A 21,058-nucleotide genomic window follows, 5' to 3' on the forward strand; every position below is an offset into this window, starting at 1 on the left:
TGGAACCTAGAAATACCTGAAATGTGAGCGACCAAAAGCCTTTGGTTTGTTCCAAGGAGTCATTTTTAATGCCAGTGGAAAAGTTAAGGATGCAATGAGAACACACTTAAACTCTGGGTGCATGAATTTGCCAGAATCTTTAAAAAAAAAACAACAACAAAAAAGCCACATTTTCTAGAGTGCTACCAGTACCTACTGAAGGTCCTCGTGTTACTTATTTGCAACAGAATTCCAATTAAAAAATCAGGTTATTCAGTCATTGAAACCTACATTTCTGTTCTCAGATTCCATGGACTCAAACTGTGTGTCAAAAAACCTCCTGTAAGTAAAATTGTTTTTCATTTCCTCTATGAATAAAATTTCCCAAACATCAGGCACAGAAAAGCACAATATTCTTGCTGACTACAAGGTAACTAGTCCACTTCAGGACTTCAGACAGAAGGATTAGGAATTATCCAGTGCAGCAATGTAATTGTATTACAAGCAAGGAAAAAAAAACAACCCCAAAGTGAGAAGAACAAGGACCAAGTCCTCTCTTTCCAGCCAAATTCAGTTAACACTTTTTTTTTCCTTATAGCAGTAGAAAGCAATTCACAAACAAAATTAATTTGGTGCCACTGAAATGTAATTATAAATGGCTACTGCTCAAGATCTCATTATTCCTGCTTTTTCCTTATCTTCTGCAGTTAATCTCATCTCCATAAAACCTGATGGCACAGTAAATTTAACACTAGGGCAACCACTGGGATGAGGATCAGAGATTTTTGGTTAATTATTTGATACAATCACTCAGGGTAAGCCACACTTTTCACTTAAGAAACCCAGTCTGTGAGTAAGACAAGAGCTGGATAAAACACACTCCACTCCAGGATTTGTCTTTCATTGAAGGAAGGAATTCAATGTTGGTCAAGAAATTTCAGATAAAGCAAGTTTTGCGTCTTATTTTTATTAAAAATGTCACCAGTTTGTACACAATCACAGAATTTAACTGTGCAATTTCAACAGGCTGGTACTAGCTGTGGCAGAGCATACAGAACACCTTAAACTCTGATGTCTTCAGTATCAGATACATGAAAGCACTGAGGGCAGCTAAAAGTATGCACAGGTGACCTCAACTAACAATATCAAATATGGAAGTGATACACATTCACTCTTCACTTCTAGAACTAGGGGTAAAAACCATCAAAAGAAGCAACCTGAAAGGTTCAGCTGGAAGATCTCTACTTGGTGAACACTGAGCTGTGTCCATCAGGGTTAAGTAACAGATTAAGTTGGCAATTTTACTGCGTGGCAACGTGACAGAACCAAAAACACATGAAAGGAGGGAGAAGCCTGAGGCCGTGGATGGAACAGATTTCTATCTACTCATGGAAGCAGTAAGAACCACACTACTACTACAGTACAACGATTCCAACTCAGTAAGGAACCTGCCAGCACTAAAAACAAAGCCAGGCTTTTAGAAACCCTGATGTTTTTTAATGAATGGGTACTTGGCTTTGCTTTCAAACCTTCTGATACTGACAATTCTGTACTGGTACTATACAACAATTTTGTTTTCTTTGTCTAACAAGGGCTTTTCTACCATATCAGTAATTGGAATAAAAACTCAACAGCTAAATTTTCAGTCTCTGTCTCATATTTGTATCTTTGATGACCACATTCCATCGTATACAGCAAACATTGTGACAGGATTGTCAGAACTTTTTCACAAACAATTACAAAATACTTTTCTGGAATCTTTTCCTTCAAGGATTTGCTTCTCAGGATATGGTGAAATTGCCATTATCAATGTTTTCAACAATCGTTTTTGACTGTTTACAGCATTGGCTCCCAAAAATCAGTTTACAAAATAGCCTCCATGCAACAAAAACAATACACAAGTTCTGCTACAAAGAATTTGTGAGTAAAGGCACACTGTACTAGAGTAATTTAAATGCAAGTAAACCCTTGAAAATTTGGTATGAAACTTCTTTTTCTTTTATTGAAATAATGCCTTTTTATTACAGAAATATTAATACAAAAACAATGAGGACAGCATGAAGGTACCAAGAGACAGAAGCCAGTGAACAGTAGGTTTGCAGTGAAAACAAAACCCAAGAGATTGCTGCAAGCAGAGCAGAAAGTGGTTTGCTCAGAGACAATGAACTTAACTTACAGAGCTGAAGTCTGCAAACCCCAAGGAAGAGTCTTTAGAAGTTTTACTTGAAGAGGAGGGAGCAAATGGATCTTTTCCACTAAATGGGTCCCCAAACCCCTTTTTACTTTGAAACGGGTCACTGCTGTCAGCCCCAAATGGCTGGAATGGATCATGGGGCTTGGGAAAATCTGCAGACCCCAGGTGGCTTACAGGAGTACTTTTACCTGGAAAGTTTAGGAAAAAAAACAAAACAAAAGGAGAAAAAGAGAAGTTACTTACCATGGACAATGCAAACCCCTTATATAGGAAACTGTGCTGACACACTTTAGCATCATCCGTTCTTCCTGGGGTGCTTTAAAATTTCACTCACTCTAATGGTACTCAGTTCTCAATGCAAATCATCTCCAACAGCTTTTTCATTTAAATAGATGTATTATCTTTTTTATACATACTGCAACATTAACACCATCCAGATTTTAAATTATAAACCCCAATGTATTGACATCTGGTCAGAAGAATTTGACAAGTGTGACTTCAGTTCATTTTCCAGGATTAGAGACATTTAAGACTTAAGTTTGGGATTATCTAAAAGACAATATACTTTAAAATACATATCCACTAGAGATAAATAATCAGTAATGTTAAATAGAAACAAATAGTAACTTTATCTGTGACTTTACAGAATGCATGCATTCATTTTGGTTTTATTCCTGGAAAGGGTTTATCCTTCTACTACTACAAGGGAGAAGAGACTGATTAAGAATCACCTTGTTCTGGGGTGCTTGTTGAGCAACCCACCTCTTGCAGGTGATTGCTTTTCTTACATTCCACCCCAACAACAAATGACATCACAGCAATTATTGTGTATGGTCATAAATAATGGTTGTGCATTTTATTTGTTGCAATTAGAACCTCCATGGTTAATCTTTAAATCCCCTTGCAAAAAGTGCTACTTTATCATGTCAAATAACTAAACAGATCCATGTAAATTTTTTCTCTTCAAAAAAAGAAAAAGACTGCTCCTGACAGGTACACAAGCCAGCTTCCAGGGAAAAATATTCCTTGGATGAGCAATCCTGATTATAATCTGTGCCTAGCAAATGACAAAGGAAAACCTAGAAACATTTTTAAAAGAAAAACATTCACAACTTCTTGTGGAGCAACCTGAATTCCATCCATTATTTGCATGAATAAAGCATCTTTTTTGAAACATCCAATTATTTGAACTGTCCTTTCATAGGAAACTTAGAATTTATTCACATCAAGATACACACACCAGGAAAGCACAGAGAAATGGAATCAAAATCCCACATTTCAGCATATATACTTGGCATGTCTAGACAAACCCAAGAGCTTTTAAGAAGGTATCATGCTAGTTGCTCCTGAACTTTATACTTGCTCAAATCTGTGGAAATCCTTATTTGTCAAAGAGAAATAGAGATCAGCAAACCTTCCCTCAATAACCCCCCAGCAGCCTGGCTTCACCTGCCATTAAATCCCAGCTCAGCCCAAAGTCCATCTTCCCTGTGCTCAGCTTGCCAGACATCCTGCCCTCTGCCACCAGCAGCTCCACAGGTGCTGGTAGCACCTCCTTAATGATGGAACGGATTCCCTACTGAAGGAAGGAACCACTCAGGCTCTTATGTGATTAGTGCTAACATCAGACTTAGGCCTCAGATGCAATGCAAGGACCACCTGCAGGAACCCTGCTCCAGGGAAAACGTGAGGAGAGAAAGTCCACAGCTGAGCAAGCAGCAAGAGGCACAGAAACAAGACACATGCAGGAGGAGACACAATTGGATTTGTTTTGTCTTAAAGAGTATCCAGGGTATGACAGTCCTGCAGGCAAAGCTTCCATCAAGAAAAGGCTACTGGATTTAGGTTTTTCCCAAGAAGGATTTACCTTAGATGATCTGTAACATTTTAAAAACTTAATACTCTGGGCTGCCTAGGGAACTTGTGCATCAGGTTTGAGAAATGGTTTCTAGAAATCACACTGCTTTGAAGCTGGAGGATCAATGACACCTCAAAGTTCACTCCAGTACCATTTTCATGGTTCAGGATGTGGTCCTTTCCTGGTTAAGGCATGTGGCAAGGATATACAGATAGTCATATTAGCAACCACAGGCTGGACTTCTAAAGTCAGACAGATCAGACGAGTGATTTGTCCTTTATGGAAGGAAGTGACAAAATTCACAGGAAATACCAGGAGCATTTGCTCTCCTCACCAGCATGGACCCTCCTCCATCCCAGTTTCAAACTGTCCTTCCTATCAACAGAGGCCACATTCTGGTCTCTGAACTGGGCTGCTGGACTTCAGGTCACTCACCACCATGGCCCTAAGGAGATCCCACCTTCAGCCACAGCTACACAGCACTAGAGAGCTCAGCAAATCTGGTAAGAGATAAGTAACTCAGCCCTGTGCGTGTAATTTTTCAGACCATAGAATTGTTCAGGTTAGAAGGGACCTTAAAGATCATCAGCTTCCAACCCTCCTGCATGGGCAGGGACACCTGCCACCAGCCCAGGTTGCTCCAAGCCCCATCCAACCTGCCCTTCAACACTGCCAGGGATGGGGCAGCCACAGCTTCCCTGGGCAAGCTGGGCCAGGCTCTCACCACCCTCACACTCCAGAATTTCCTCCTCATGTCCAAACTCAATCTCCCTCCTTCAAGAGCAACTTCTTTTCAATTACAAAGAGAATTAAAATAGCTACATTTCTAATTTAAGATCAAGGCAAAACAAGAGCCCTCTATGTTTTTTCATCTCCTTCCTCTATTGCCAGTTACCAGCAAAACAAAAATCCCCCATGAATCCTTCACCCTACACTGCCCCAAACCAATTTTGATTGATGAAAGCAAAACTGGCCCATTTTAAGCTACCTTCTTCTTAGGTTAGAGCCTCAGTTGCCAAAGCCATGTCGTAGAACTGGTGACTGGTAATACAAACTCAGGGTTTGCAATGGATTTGCTCAGCAAACCTCTTTGTTCTAGGTGCCCTGTTCATGTTTTTGCACAAAGCCTCTGGTGGTTTCAGACCTACATAACGAGCATCAGTCTGCTCGTGCTTCATCTGCACGACAGATCACAAAGAATAACTTTCCTGTAGAGGAAATGTCACAATGAATACTAGAGTTACTGCTAATAATATTGAAAAAATTAATTTTAAGTCCTGAGTGCCAAGGCTTCAATTATATTTTGAAGAAAAGGTGAAGCAGAAAATCCTTATAAAATCAGGTTTATTTTTTGCAAAGCAATTTTAAGGGCAATGGCTAAGCTGAATCTGCCACTCCTGGCACCCATGACAGGGTCCCCAAGGAGCTCTCTCTTTCACTACACTTTGTATGTTGCTTACAGTTTGTCTCCCCCTGCCAGATTCAGCAAACAGGGGCCTGGCAGAAATTTGTCTGGTCCAGTTAGACCTCCCAATTTACTAATTTATTGGCCACAAATTAGTAATTAGTAACAAATTAGTAACCACACCAGAATTATCTTTCTGACATCCTTTCTGGCTTACACCAAATGTGAATCTCCCAGTGCAGTGTGTGTGTATTTAATAAAGATTTTTGTATTCCCATGTTTGGTATGTCAAGAACATGAGGGCAGTATTTCTAAACCATACAGCAAAAATACCCAAACTGCATTAAAAAGCCACCAACTGAAGGACATTGGTAAAATCATAACATTGAAAATATTCTCTTAGGAGTAACTGAGATTGCAATCATCTCATATTCACTGGAGATTAAAAACCGTTACATTTTTAAATGATGCTGCTCCTTGTTTCTGAGGTATGGCAGGAAAAAAGTACAGGCAAACAGTTGTAACCTTTGCTTATTTGATTCTTCTGCTAATAGTTTCAGGGGAAAAAAATTCAGAAAAAAGCAAAACAGGTCCTATTCTGAAACCACAGCAGTTTCAGCAGTTACCCAAGTGGTGCACCCAAACCACACCGAGGACTCACTTCAGCAAAAAGAGATGATGAACAAAATGGTTTACCACAGCAAATGCTGTTAACTTGTAGTGAACTCCACCCATATGAAGGGTTTATCTAATTTCATACCCCAGCACAAACTTGGGGCTTGAGATCTACAGTTTAAGGCAAATATCATCTCACTGGCACGACACAATTAGAAACGTGTGTCCCTAAATTACAAGACATTGACAACGAAACAGTGAAGTGAAACATTTATATTTTTCTCTGTATTTTGAGCTTGAAGAATGGTCTGACCTTTCTGCTTAGATAATTATCCTAATTGAATGATAAGAAACAGTATGTTTTCATGTGTTTGAAGACCAGATTATGCATGTACACAGGGCAGAGCTGAGCTGACATGACTTTAAACTTTCACTAAACAACTAGTCCTTTCCAGGAAACTTTCTAAAGTGAAAAATAAGAAGCCAGAGTTGTGCTACACGTGAGAAGTAGTGTGAGTTAAGTCCGTACCTGCAATTATATTTGAACATATAATACCAGGGTTCCTATCTCTCACATCTTTTCTATGCCAGAGGAAGTGTTACTCTACAAAACTTCGGAGACCCTGCAGTATAAGGTGCCTCCGAGCACATCTTTCTCTTCACACTTTACCAAATTTCTATCATTCCTAACTTCCTCAGCTTTTCACCACCCTGTTAAATTATCCAGCTCCTCCACTGCTGCAGAATACAAGTTTCATAAACTGTGAACTTTAAGAACTTATAGAAAAAGTATTACTAGCTTTCAAAATGTGCCTGAAGGTTCAATTAAAACCAAATTTCTACAGAATATTCAGGAGTTATTTGTCCTGCACTGAATTTCAAACTCAATGTTGGGCAAGAAAGCTCTTTGCACATGTATTTTCAGTAACAGAAGGAAGAATTTTTCCTATGCAAAAAACCCCCTTGACACAGTTTTTGCTTAATATTTGCAAAATCTGCACCTTGAATCAGCCTGTAACTCTGCAAACCTTTGCTTAAGAGAAATGTTCTGAAAACTGCAGATTTCTTGAAAGGTGAGAGAAGGATTCGTTGCACACGCAGCCTAACAATCTGTTCTGAAACAGATTCTGAACAGCCTCTTTCAACCATCAGTACTGAAATATCTTGACAGTGAGAGATCAGCACAAACAACCAAATCAAAGCGTGAGTGGAATTTTTAGTTTGTGGCTGGGCAGGTGCTCCACCCATGAGTCATTTATCCTACACAACAAGGGATGCCTGTGTCCTAAAGCAACTGTCAGCTCTTCTAGAAGGCATGAAAAATAATAATAATAAAAAAAGTCTTTCTGTCAGTCAGAAACTTTTGAGGCTGAATTTTTCACTCTTGGCTGCAGATGAGGGTGTGGGGGGGAAATAAATCAAGGTAAACAGGCACTGTGCTGCTTGTGAATAACCTTGGGTAGTGAAGCAGCTCTAAGGAAACAGGTGTGTGGTCCCACTCATATAAACAGAACTCTCCTCTACTCCTGTGATCACGCAATGAATAAAGATCAGAACTCTGCACTGCCCTCCAGATCAAATGATTGATCCCCACTACTTGAATATGCCCTGAAAATAAATGCAAGGGAATGATTTTCTTTTTTTTTTTCTGATGGGTTCATACAATTCTTTTGTTTGGTCTCCTGATTACAGAGCTTGTATCTAACATGGCTTCTTTTCTTCTTAACATTATCTCACTAAAAACACTGAAACAATTTCCATGCAAATTTGTATCCTGGGGATATTGTACATGGTGCAAGTCAAAAGAAATGGCCACAGGAATATGATATGTTTAAACACTGAGTATTCACAAGACATCACTTTCCTTGAACAAATGAAACCAGTAAGTGCACACAACAAAGCTTTCAGGCTTTTGCTAGCATGGGCTTTTAAGCAAGATACTGAACAAAGTGTATTATTCTTCATCTAACTGAGACATTGAAGACACAGTTTAGGCACAAAAACTGCACTGAAACACATTTAGATGGCCAATTAAAAAGCAGTAAAGATCTGTGCTCTTTTTTCCTCACTGACAACTGTCAACATGAAGTCAATGTGAGCAGTGCTCTTGCACAGCTTCACAGATGAAAAATAAATCTAAAATGGCACAAACAGTAAAACCATAAAATGCCTTAAATTTAGAGAAGTGGCATGTATGAAAAAGAACTATATTTATCATTGACAAAGGAGGAGGAAGCATCAAATACAAAGGCAGGCAGCAGCAGCAGAGGGCTGCACAAACACTGCTTTTCTGTGAGCTGCCTGCATTGCCCTCCTGATCTGTGCAAGCACAGAGGTGGCTGGCAGCACTGAGCTGCTGATGGTGCACACGAGTAAGAGGCATCTAAAATGGTTACAGGGCTGCAAAAACATCCCACAGAGTCAATCTAGCACCAAAGTTAGACAATCATGGGCCAAGGAAGCCTGGAATGTGTGGGCATCCCCCATCTGAGTATCCACCCAGCAACCAGACTAGTGAGAACAGGCCAAAGGATACTCACCCAGAACTAGGGAATTATGATTTCTGCAGATTACAATATGCACCAGAGCTAAGAAAGACTTCAGATTAGTTCAATTAACTATCAAGACCCTGATCTTGATATTTAACAGATCTTAAAAGCCCTGACCCCTTTTCATTTCTTTTCAAGGCAGCAACAGCTTCGGATATCACTTCTCTTCATCTGCCAACTGGCAAGATGAAAAAAACAGGGCTTGATCAGCCAGATTTTGCTTAAGTAGGTTGGGGCCTTTCCTGACTTCATTGGTGGGACAGGAAAATAAATCTAACAGTTTAGCAATTTGTGATTTGGTAAAAATAGTGAACCCTAACACCTTGGCTGATTAAATAATGTATTATCAATAACATAATTGCTATTATTTGGTAGTAACTGATAGTCACTCCTACTAAATACTGTGCAGACCTTTGTGCTCACACAGGTCTTCTAGGGCTCCACACAAGCCAGGCACCTTTGAGGGACTAAAATCATACTTCCTAAATCAAGGGCAGGCTGGTTAGTTCCCTAGTTTGTCTTCTCAAGGCTTTATCCAATATTTAACCAACATTTCAGAAACACTACTAGTCATAAAAAAACAACGTGAGAACAGAATGGCAGCCCTTAGCTCAAAGTCAGAGGTGTTAACCACTGACCTCTGAAATGCCAATGTATAAATTCAGTTTCCATCATATATCAGAGCTACAAAGAATAAATGGATCATAAAACAAAGCCAAAGTTCTTTGACAAACTCACTTTGTGCCACCTGGAATAATAATTTCCCAATATAATTTCTTTTAATACCTGTATTCCAAATAGCAGCTAAATAAATTCACTAATGTCTTTATTACAGAGGATCAATTCAGTATCTAGTCCTTTGAATTCCAAGCTATATTTTTCTGCTACTTATGTATTGGCATCCCAAAGAAAACCTGAACTTTTAAAAGAAGTACATTTACATTGAAGAGGTTCACTATTAATACCACAACCACCACCTCTATTAGTCACTAATATCCAATACATTTAACAGAAATTACATTTAATGGAGTACATTTAATATATTTTATTAAATGCATCCTATTAAATACATTTAATAGAAAATACAGCTTTTAAAAAGCTAGATTGATAGGGCTTCCATATTCTTTCAAGGTTAAAAAGGTCAAAACCACTATAAGAAGCAATAAAAATTTAGAAGAGGTTGAAGGTTACACACTGGTTAGTGGTGAAGGTTCCTCCACTAATATCACTGGTTACCAGCGCTGTTATAACCGCAATGTGGAATGGATGGGGCTGCATCTGAAGGAAGTGGTAAGGGTGGGGCAAAAGCAGTAGGTCCCACGATCAAAGCACTAGAGCATTGAATTTTACTTATAACCCAATCACTGACACCCACACAGCAACTTCCTGTACTTTAAAAAAAAGAAAAAAAAAAAAAGAAAAAAAAATCTGTTTCTCTCTTTTTGTAATCAACAACTTTTACCTAGAAACTAGTTAGCGGTGAACTCTGACTGATTTCAATCTGCAGCTCATGGCAGAAAACAGAATTGTTGGCCTGTGAGAACCTAGAAAAACCATTTTAACTGACAGGTTTCAGTGTATCAGCTCTTGCAGACCTTAATCTTAATTCCACCCAAGTTCTGCAAAACCCAAGAACTAGGCTTCAGAAATACAAAGTGGCCTTTATAAATATAAACTAATATAAATTAATAGAAACTTCTGTTCACTAGTGCTAAACACTGCAGGTAATCCTCTATGACAGACAATAAAATGTACTTATAAATCTACAAAACTTGTAGCTATGTTTTAGGACAGCTTGAAAAAATTATTAGCACTGAAATTTAGATCTCTGTGGCTTGGCTTAAGTCTGGCAATACACACTACTATTATTTTTGTTAAGACAAATATTTCGTATTGTCTTGTTTTCTGTTTATCGTCGCCCATCCTGCAAAGTTTATGCCTGCTCACATCTGGATCATTTCTTGGTGCATTTTTGAGCATTAATCAAGATGCAGCATCCATGTAACAGAGAAAACCTTCCACCTTTCTCCAAAGAAACCTTCAAGTGCTCCACTACCACCTGGTGAACATCAAATCACCTGAGCCAAGTCCCACAGGAGCTGTACAAAACCTCCAGTCCATTGGGACCTTCACAGGCTACAAACACACTCCTGAAGAGAAAGAACATGCACATACTTCCCTGGGGATTTTTGTTGGAACGGAGAGCTAAACACCTTCTCCTCAAATGATTTTTCTCAACCTAAAAGGAGAATCTTAAACTATCTAAGGCACAGACACTGATTTTCCAAACCTTTGCACGCAATGAAGATATGTTGGAGCTCTGACCTACATTGGTACCCAGGCTTGCTGCTTCTAAAACACCTTTTTCCTTGCCTTTCTCTATTTTTGGTCACTGATTTACTAGCCTTCCTCAAATTAGCTCTAAAGATTATGCACTTGGTTTTAAATAGTTGCACAATAGGGCATTTAATTAGAAAAACAAACACAGGAGATCTCTCTTGGATCAAGGAAGGATCAGTTTAAGACCGAGTAACATCTAAAAGATCTTGAAGACTTTGGTTTCAGAAAAGTGTGTGAGAAAGAAGGAAAATGATTTATGAAGAACAAAACAAGTGTAAGCCTGAGATTTGGCCCAAGATACAGCTTCAAGGAAATAATCTCAAGACTGCCAACCTCTTTTAACCTTAGTTTTTGCAAAGGGAAAGATATGGATCTCAAGGGTGTTTAATCCATGCCACACACTCAGTGCTCGCCCATCCTTGCCAGATAGTGACAACCACAGACAGCTGGGAACTGAAGTATCTGCTGATCCCCTCACTAGATCACAGCTGCTTCTCCCATGTCCAAGCTTTGTAAGAAAAAAAACAACAACCTAGAAAAATGAAAACAAACCAAGGAACCTCCACATGACAAGCAGCCAGCAAACAGGTCAGGATTTACAAGGCAGACAATGATTACCCACTGCAATCCTGCTGCTGACAAAGCTGGCAGCAGCAGCAAAATTCCCTCAAGCATGGTCTGAAGACTGTCTCCAGAGCCTTGGTAAGAGAGCAGCTCATCTGAACTGCACTTTTCAAGGTACATTTGAAGGCCTGTAGATCTGACCTTCACTAACTGGTAAACAGAGGCAATGTCTGAAGTGCTTCCTTGGCCCCAGGTTCAGTTCCAAATATTTGCTCTGCCTTTGTTTTGGGGAAGAAAGACCTGATGCACAACTCACTCATCTGGACAAAGCAGACATGTAGGCAAGGAGGGAACTGTGGCACCTTGATAGTCCAGGACACCCTGAAATACCCCTGTGGATCCATCAGACAGTGCTTGCGTGTTACAGATCTCAAAAAAACTTTGTATATAGTAAAGCAATTAAGTGGGCACAATTCCTGGTGGATTTTAGCTTCCCCTGTCCACAACTACATGGGAACCCAGACAGCCTTCAATGCTCTACAAAAATATTTCTTAGTATTTTCCACTTTACTGTAGAGTGTTGAGGACAAGTAAAGCTTTATATTAGATCTTCACTGCACCAGCCCAACAAAACAAGCAAACCACACTATCCCCCCCAACAGAAAGAACAGTTTTTCTAAAAAAAAAGAGCATGAACTGGGAACAGAAAAGCAAACTGCAGATTTCTCTGGTAATAAGTAGCATTTATCCACCCTTCAGCAAGATCTTTATCACCTGCTTGTTTTTTTAATTAAACAGACCAATGAGAAAGGTAAGAAACAACGGAAGTTTCTTGTCTGTTTTTTGTTTTCTGAGCAGCGTTCCCGTTTCTAACTCACACTTGTATCTCTTGCTAGAATCGCAGTATTTTACTATATAATTTCTCATGCTTTAAGTAACCACTGAAGATTGCCTTAGTTGTGGAAGGAAGGGAGGAGTGTAACTGCATAAGCACATGAGGCTCATTTGCTTTAAAAAAAAACAAGCCCTGCTTTGTTTCCTCCTTAGTCTATTTTACCATAACAACATTTGCTTTCGGTAGAGCAGCTGAACCTTATAAATATTGTGTCTCCCAAGAAGAGGGGAAGGCAGGCATTTAAACCAATTGAAGAGGCTGATTGAATTGATTGAGGCTGAGTGCACACATCTAAATTCGAAACAAATCACTAAAGCCAAGTATCCTCCAAAATTCCTCAGCATGTACAAAGCAGGGAGTGATAAGACCTAAATCCCAAAAAGCCCACGGAGGTGAGTCCATCCCACAGCATGTATTTCTCACCTTTGCTGCTGCTATTACACTGTAGTTGGTAGGAATAATCATGTTTCAAACAAGAAATAGAAAGAAACCACATGAAAGAGATAATACAGGTATATTTAGTATTTGTTTGACTCATTCCACTTTATACAGGCCCTTGAAACACTCCATTATTTTAGGCAGACACTCTCTAAAAAGAAGAAGATGATCACTTACACACTTTCCTTGAAAACCAAATGAAGAAGAAAGAAAAATCATTCACAATGGCAAGATCACCTTCAGCTTTGGTATTTCTGCTTCTATTAAACTGTGTCCTATTGATATTTGTCAACATTACATATTATGGGGTTTTTAATCACTACAGACTCTAGAACCTCAAGAGTAGAAAATACTTACAGAAAGCAAGCTTGGGAGAGAATGCTTCAAGAACTTTTCCTCAATCCTAGAGCATTTCCTCACAAATTGTCATCTACACTCACCTCCGCAGAACCTGAGCATTTGATTTCAGTGTTTCAGTGTGCATCATCACCTCTTGAGCACAGCAAATCACAGTAAATGGAACAAAGTCATGCTGCTGTAATGGCCTGCTTATGATTCTACTGTGGTAAGTAGTATTCTCCAAACCTTGGATCAATCTATAGCATAGTTAATGAGATCTTCAGGATGCCCTGATAATAGAAAGCACTTTTCACACTATCCAAGGAGCTAATTCTAGCATAACTGGTTTGCAAAACCAGTCAACAATACCTGTTGTTAGAAACAAGATGGGTGCAGGGTGCATTCTTTTCTCCAAAATGCAACAGCAGAGAAGTTGACAATCCACATATTTAGACAGGGAGACATTAATAATGGAGCTGTTTATTTTGTGTCATGCTTTCTAACACTGTCAGTGGATACCTGACAATACCAGATGTTGACCCATGTTTGGTGCTAAGTTCTGTGCCAAATTCTGTGTCCATTCATCAGAAGAACCCAGCTTTTTTTTATTTTTTGAGCCAACTAGACGTTCACTGCTGGTATTAACTGAACTACAGCACTGTTGTTAAAAGGAGACTTGAAACTAACAACTCTAAGTGGCTTCAGTTCTTAAAACAGTTTCACTGTTTTGAATATTTTGAAAATCAACTCTAAGGAGAGGACAAACAAGTAGAAGTTGAATCTCCATTAAAAGAGATCTTATTTTCCATTCAGGACATTCACACATCTTTAAGAATTTCCATACATAATGGATTTGAAACAGAAACAAGCCATATATTCAGATTTTAGATGCGTTCTGGTTTGTAATTAATCCAGCAATGTGTGAACACAGAAGTGATCATACCTGGACCAAACAGGACAGGTCTATCTAGCTCTTTGCCCTGTTCTTGTCAGTATCTAGTGGCAGAGGCCTCAGGAAGAACATCAAAAGGTAAAGACACAGTTATGCCCCAGACTACCCTGCAGACATTCAGCAACACAGGAGCCAGAAGTACTTTGGCTTTTGGTAGACCCTGTTGCCCCTGTTGGATTTCTCTTCTACAAATCATCTAGCTCTTTCTTAAGCCCATGTTAAATTTTTGCATCCAATACATTCTCTGGCAAAAAAACAACCAAAAACCAAACCAAACAAACAAAACCCCCATATTTACTGATCTCATTTGTTGCCTACTTGGAAAAGACATTTTTTCCCCCTTGTTCCCCTGCCACAAGTCATTTTACAGTTCTGTCATACCACTCCCTAATCATGTTTTCCAGCCTGAAGAGATCCAGTCTGGTCTACTGACAATTTCTGCCAATTTATTAATAATCTCACACCTTTCTCCATGGATAAAATATAAAACAATGAAATGGAAGACTCTCAACTTCTCCTTATGTCCAATAATATACAGAAAAGTGGGGGAACTGACTATCAAAAAAACCAACATTCCTTACCACTGGGTGGCTTGGGTCTTGGAGGGACATTTTTCTTTGGTGGCAATGCTGGTGTGTCTGATTTGCTTTTGAAAGGGTCATCTGAGAATCCCACCCCTCCAAAAGAGGAGGCAAAGGGGTCTGAAGCTACTGACTGCATAAGAAAAAAAGAAAAAGAACATAAGCACATTGCAGATATGTTTTTTTTCATGAAGGCTACAAGTTAACTCAAGTAAAAGCATTAACTTCATAAAATGAGGACATTTCCAGAACATGTCAGTGGTGTAAGGCTAACACCCCCTGACAGAGGTGCTAGGAGTTCATTGAACATTCAAAAGTAGTTACTCAATCACTTCAGTACTTCTAGAACTTTTGGTCCTAGCAAAAAGCTGATGAGAAAAATAAAAGGAAGTAAAACTCTGATTTTTCTATTTGGCAATGAACAGTCATTCCATAGTCTGGCCTTCACTCTGATGAACAGAACCATGATAGAAAGTGGAAAAACATGGTGGGTTGCAGAATGAAGAGCTGGATAACATGATTCCAAAGCTTTTCCTAAGTTACACACAACTATTTGTCTTTTTTTGTAAAAGTTCAGGGAAAATTCCCAACCCATAGTTTTGTAATGTTTCCTATATTCAGCCAGCTCTTGTGAAGGACTCTCCTCTTGATTAAAAAAGGCACCAAAAACTATGCCATGCAGGGGAATTTATCATCCTGAAAGGAAGAAAGAGGAATTTTCTGGGTAAGCTAAAGCTCCCAGTTGGACCTTTGCTGAAATTTTACCTCAAGCCAAACCCACCAATATCTGTAACGTCTGTTGCCACCTAGCGGCAAAAAACAGGTAAGAAAAATCAGAAAAATACCCAAGTTTAACTAGTCGAAGCTTATTTTCTTGTTAAAATTTACTCTAGAGTGTGCAAAAGTGTAATTGTAGAACTAAGTGTAAAAAGCTGGGCAGCTGATGTCAACTGGACATTCCAAATTCCATCTCAGAAAGTGAAGAGCAGCCTGTGACTGATCCAGAGAAGCAGGGAAGGACCCAGTTCTACTAGAAACACCCTGTAAACTCAGTTCATACAAAAAACAAACCCAACCCATCAGGGAACAGCCCATCTGGTGAGGTCAATTGGGAAAAAAAAATTAACAGAGTTGGGTTGTCAAGCTGAGAAGTTACAATTATCTCTTAAAAAAAAAAACCCAAACTGTAGATAAATTTCCAAAAGGACAGTTGCTTTCCTTGTAACCTTTACCTTTGACATCTGACTGAAGTCTGCAAATCCCTCACCACTGCTGAAAGCACCACTTCCAAATGGATCCAGTGTTCCAAATGGATCTGAAACAGATACAGGAATAATAAAAAAGTTATTTAAAGTAATACTTAAGAATGATGAAAAATGTTTGGCGTCAGTGACCTACAAAACTAGGCAGGTGGTAAAAAAACTTGCATTTTGACCTGGTAAGAGAATTCCATAAAACAATAGGTTTTCTATCAGTTGTTTGGGGGGGAAGGGAAAAAAATAATTAAAAAGTTAAGTATATCATGTATGCAAAGGCTTAATCTTCATAATCCATAAAAGGACCACATGGTATTTGCCAACAGTTCACAAGAAACTTTGTTCTCATCTTTTCATAAAGAGATACCTCCTTACTCATCTTCATGAGAAAATTTTTCTTCTTACCTGGACCTTTTGAAGAGGCACTGGAAGATGTGAAGGGATCACTGCTTTCAAAAGGGTCAGGCTAAATAAGAAGAGATACACATCATTATTGTTCTGTGCACTTGTCTATTTATGCATATCAAAATCTCTTGCTTTAAGACAAATCATTTCCAAGTTCAGGCCTGGCTGTTCAGTGGACACTGTTGGTGGCTCAGTGGTCCTTTAGCCAGATCAGTTCCACCATCTAATGCACTTTGTGACTGCACAGATGGAAACATGGACGGAATGGAGGGAATGGTGAGATGAGTGGGTGCTGGGGGGTTGGAATTCCCAACAGAGAACAAAAGAAATAATCCACCTAAATGCATCTTCATGGGGAATATGCATCATTACCAGGGAACTGGAAAGAACAAACTGCTGATTGCTCTAACAACCCATATAAAACAAATCATGTCATCAGTTTGGGGAAGAGTATTTAATGATATTTAATTCCTTTTACTATTGACAGGCTTATTGTCTGAAAGCCAAAGCAATATATTAGGTGGAGATTTAAAAATTACTGACCTTTGAGGGTAAAGTGGGTGGTTTTGTGAATGGATCTGAGGTAAATGGGTCACTCTTCACCTGCTTCTTGAAGAAATCCTCAGGGGCAGAAGCACGAAATGGGTCACTCTCCTTAAATGGATCCCCTCCAAATGGATCTAGAAGTATTATAAGGTAAAGAGAATGTTGTTGCACCTAGTTTATCCAGAATGAACCATGCTGTGTTTGGCCTCACACTCACTGAGGTAATTTTTCTTATAAAAACACAAAATTATTTGGTAACTCTCACACTTCCAGCTACCTCTCCAAAAAGGGTTTAGTTCAAACTGAGTTTGAACAAGTACATATTTATATTAAGGTTATGGACTTAATAAAGAATTACACGCATGTTATTAACACACTGATCCTGAAACTGCACACTGTCAGGTTTCTAAGTTCCCACATGCAAAACCAAACATCTGAAGCCAGGGAAACCTTGGAAATCTTTGTGTTTGGGCTATAAATTATTTATATCACATCTGTCCTGTCATCCAAAGGGCTATTACCTGCTGGAGCAGGTGGCTGTTCTGCAAAAGGATCATGCTGGAATGGGTCACCTATGCAGAATAGAAAAGTAATTTGTTTAATGCACTGTTTAGCAAGATGATAAAGGTTTGTGAAAATATCATGTACTCAACAAGTGGTCTACAAAGTCTCAGGTAAGCTACTGGTCACTTACTGCCTTTGAAAGGGTCTGCTCCTTTGAATGGATCAGATTTGAAAGGATCTTCTGACTGGAATGGGTCTGTGTGCAATTCCTGTGTGTTATTGGTAAACATCAAGGCTTTATTCTTAAATGGATCATCCTAAAAATTAAGAGAAGAAACATTACAGCAACTTACCATGAATAAAAGCTCAGTTACCCATTTAGCAGAAGTTCTATGGAACTTGTTCAATAACGTCAAAAATTACTTCCTAAAGAACTTTCCGAGTAAGTGGCTTCTAAGCAGAATTACACAATAGAGAGAAATATGCAACCTCAGACTACTCAGATCATCAAAAGTATATACAGATAACAATAAAAGCTTAAACTATTTCTCCTAATAATATATTCAGCTCTCAAATACTTAACAAAACCAAACTAAAACCCCAACCACCACACTGCCAAAATATTCTTCTCTCCCAGTTATTTCACAGCTCAGCTTCAGGTAAGACAGTTATTTAAAATCAAATTATCCAAAACTCAGCTGTGGACTACAAACAGAAATCACTACTGAGAAGCCACACTCTTGATAACTCATTGCTGAGCTTAAGGCTTCAGATACAGGAGACACCACAAAGCTCTGCCTGGCAGGAAGTGTCACCCCAGTATCTTAAGGACAGAGGAGTCAGTCTGGCAGTGAAGGCCCAACCTACAGCTCTGCCAAATTAACAAACAAATCCAGTGCAAACAAGTAGCAAACTCTAGCTATGGAACATCTTCATCACAGTTGTTTACATCTCATACCCATTTTTGTCTGGTTTGGGTCTCTCTGAAGAAGTCAATCCTTGCCACAGGGTGCACACAGCACCTGTACAACAGACCCCACTGCCAAGCCAAGCCATTCAGCTCCAACGTAAGAAACATCTAACAACAGCTAACCCCCTGCCTCCAGCACCAGGAAGATCAGGGATTTCTTTCATCTCTTCACAAAATACAAACGAAGTCTTAAATACTTCTCAGAATAGCAGGGAGGGAGGTGGGGAGAGGAGGAAGAGGAAGAATTAAGAAACAGGAAAGGAACACAATGGTTTAGAAAATTTACTATGAACATACACTGGGCTTTTATTCCAGTAAGTGACTCTTCTGTTTTGCAAGTAAGAGAAACATCTGGAAGCTTCCACTGGAAATGAAACTTGTTTATGCAAGCCATGCAAGCACAACTAACCACTGAAGTGTTCTCAGAGCATGACTCTTGATGCTTTGTTGGGTTTAAACTCTTTCCTTCGTTTTAGCATTTTGTTTTTACAGAGAAAGTGTAAAGCAGTGCATAAAGGCATCATGCCTGCTGGATATTTATTAAAACACTATTACATTATTTCTATTTAACTTCATACTACACCCATAGTAAATACTGTGCTTATAAGGATTCTTGAAAATGTTTTCAGATTAGGTGCAAGTAAAAAACCTAATTATTATAAAATACACTGAACAGTAATTTTTTTTTTACCATAGCTCCATAATGGCTTCTGTCTGTCTGCCCAAGGCCTTCACTGATGTCTGCTAAATTTGTCAGGCTACCACCATGGATCCCATTAAGAGCTTCATTATATTCTTCTATACTCTTATTCACTTCTTGATGACTGTCTTGAAGCTGAGAAAGTTTACTTCTTGCCTAAACAGTGAGAAAAAAGCTTTAGTTTGTTCCACATTCAGTAACACTGTCATTCTCAGTCTCATTAAACATGGTTGCCAGACAGTTATACCTCCCCCCCCACCAGAACTGAGCTTTTCCTGACTCAAATTGGGAATTAATCTACTAAAGCACCAGTGAAAAAGAAGCTAAAAAAGACTTATTTCATGTAGCAGTATTTTTTTCTCTTCTGGAAAACAATCTTTCTACTTGATGTTTAACTCCTACTCTTTCAAGAAGCAAAAACTTGCATAAACTACAGTGGATACCTGGTTTATTTCTTCTTGGGTTGATTTTAGAGATTTGATTATTGTTTCAAGCTGCACTTTTCCAGCCTGGATACTCTGCTCTAGCTGAGTTTCTTCTTGCTGCAGATGATTCAGCTCTGCTTTTGCTCTGTTCAGGTCATCTTCCTGTGATTTTAAATCCGATTCCTGAGATTGAATCTGCATTTTTAGTGATGAAATCTGAAACAAAACATTACAAAAATCTGACTGAAATTTTTAATAACAGACGGTTGTAAAGCAACCTATCAACTGCTAAGGAATTTAATATGAAGAACTGCAGACTTCTTTTTATGTTACTTAAAATCCTTCATAAAAGCACAAAGTGCATTCAATAAACCAAAAAATATTAAAATTTTAAATGGCCCAAATACCACACTAATTGTAAAGGTAATTAAAAGCTGTTTATTAGATGGTTGCCATGTAGTTTTCAGAACTTGGCTCCTTTTCCATTTAAACATCAATCAAGTATTATAAAACTGATTTTTAATTCTGGTAAGACTTATACAGTTGCACGTGTCTCTCCCTACACACTCTTACATGACCTTATACACTAGGTTTTTACAGGAAAAGAACATGCCAGCTACACTGGCAATTGGATCCCCCTGAAAACTCACTTTTACCTCAGAATATTAACACGAGGTTCACAGTGATCAAAATATGCACCACTGCCCACAGACTGTCTCAGGGGTCAGGAATAATGCTTCTCAACTAACCTACTTGGTTGAATCTATTTTTCATATATTTACAGAGCAACAACAATTTCTGCAGAAAGGGACCCCTGGAGATCATCTGGTTCAACACTGCATTTATGGCCTTTATGAAAGGTATTTAGATTAGCAAAAATCCTCTGTATTTGTGTGGAAATGGCTATCTATGGTAAAAATGAGTAAATAAAACAAACCTATTCATTAGACAAAGTGAATTTCCTTCAACAAGAGACACAAACACTCTTGAGCATGTCCAGAATTAACATATACTCACCACCTGTGTTTCTTCCTGGCATTTCTGCCTTACATCATTCAGCATATCCTTCAGTTTGGCTTTTTGCTGGTCCATTTCATCCAGGCGGTCTTGGGCATCTTGTTTTTGAGCCTCAAGCTCTTGCAAGTTACTTGCCTCCCTGTCTAAATCATTTTGCAGTTCCTGAAGGAAATTCCACAGTTAGTAACTTACATTTAGCTGTTGTCTTAGAGGAATAATCAATCACAGACAAACAGGCTAGCAAACTCCAAAAGATTTCCTGCCATACAGGCTATCCCTGCACAGGTGTGTTTTGTTTCTGCAAGAACTTGTATGAGACACCAGGAAACAAATCATGACCCACAAGATGGGAAGAGACTGGGACACAGAGCACTTGTAATGAAGCTATCCTAATTATCAAAGCCAATACTCTTTGAACAATGATTTGCTAAATCACAGTGCCAGCCTAGCACTAACAAAAAAGGCATCTCAAGCTCTTCACGTATAATCTTCTGTTTAGAGAAACCGGCACCAGAAGAAAACATTT

General features: G+C 38.9%; 1 protein-coding gene across 7 annotated transcripts in view; it reads right to left on the bottom strand.

The window, feature by feature from the left end:
* EPS15L1 (epidermal growth factor receptor pathway substrate 15 like 1) overlaps positions 1–21,058 on the bottom strand; it is a 43,107-nt gene that overhangs the window by 7,891 nt on the left and 14,158 nt on the right. For 5 of the 7 annotated variants that reach the window (XR_007891608.1, XM_051640056.1, XM_051640055.1 and 2 more), the window contains 10 exons: positions 20,533–20,694; positions 19,534–19,731; positions 19,082–19,246; positions 17,611–17,737; positions 17,438–17,488; positions 16,914–17,050; positions 16,371–16,431; positions 15,942–16,024; positions 14,710–14,842; positions 2,156–2,361 (listed from right to left, as the gene is read on the bottom strand). Coding sequence is in view for 6 of the 7 variants with exons in the window: in XM_051640056.1 (XP_051496016.1) it covers positions 2,156–2,361; positions 14,710–14,842; positions 15,942–16,024; positions 16,371–16,431; positions 16,914–17,050; positions 17,438–17,488; positions 17,611–17,737; positions 19,082–19,246; positions 19,534–19,731; positions 20,533–20,694 (1,323 nt within the window). In the remaining variant the exon portion in view is untranslated. Of the gene's footprint in view, positions 1–813; positions 2,362–14,709; positions 14,843–15,941; positions 16,025–16,370; positions 16,432–16,913; positions 17,051–17,437; positions 17,489–17,610; positions 17,738–19,081; positions 19,247–19,533; positions 19,732–20,532; positions 20,695–21,058 lie in introns of those variants that run through there. The other 2 variants (XM_051640057.1, XM_051640058.1) reach the window with 2 other exon arrangements.

Source organism: Apus apus, chromosome 24 (genome assembly GCF_020740795.1).
Source record: "Apus apus isolate bApuApu2 chromosome 24, bApuApu2.pri.cur, whole genome shotgun sequence".
Taxonomy (NCBI): Eukaryota; Metazoa; Chordata; class Aves; order Apodiformes; family Apodidae; genus Apus; species Apus apus.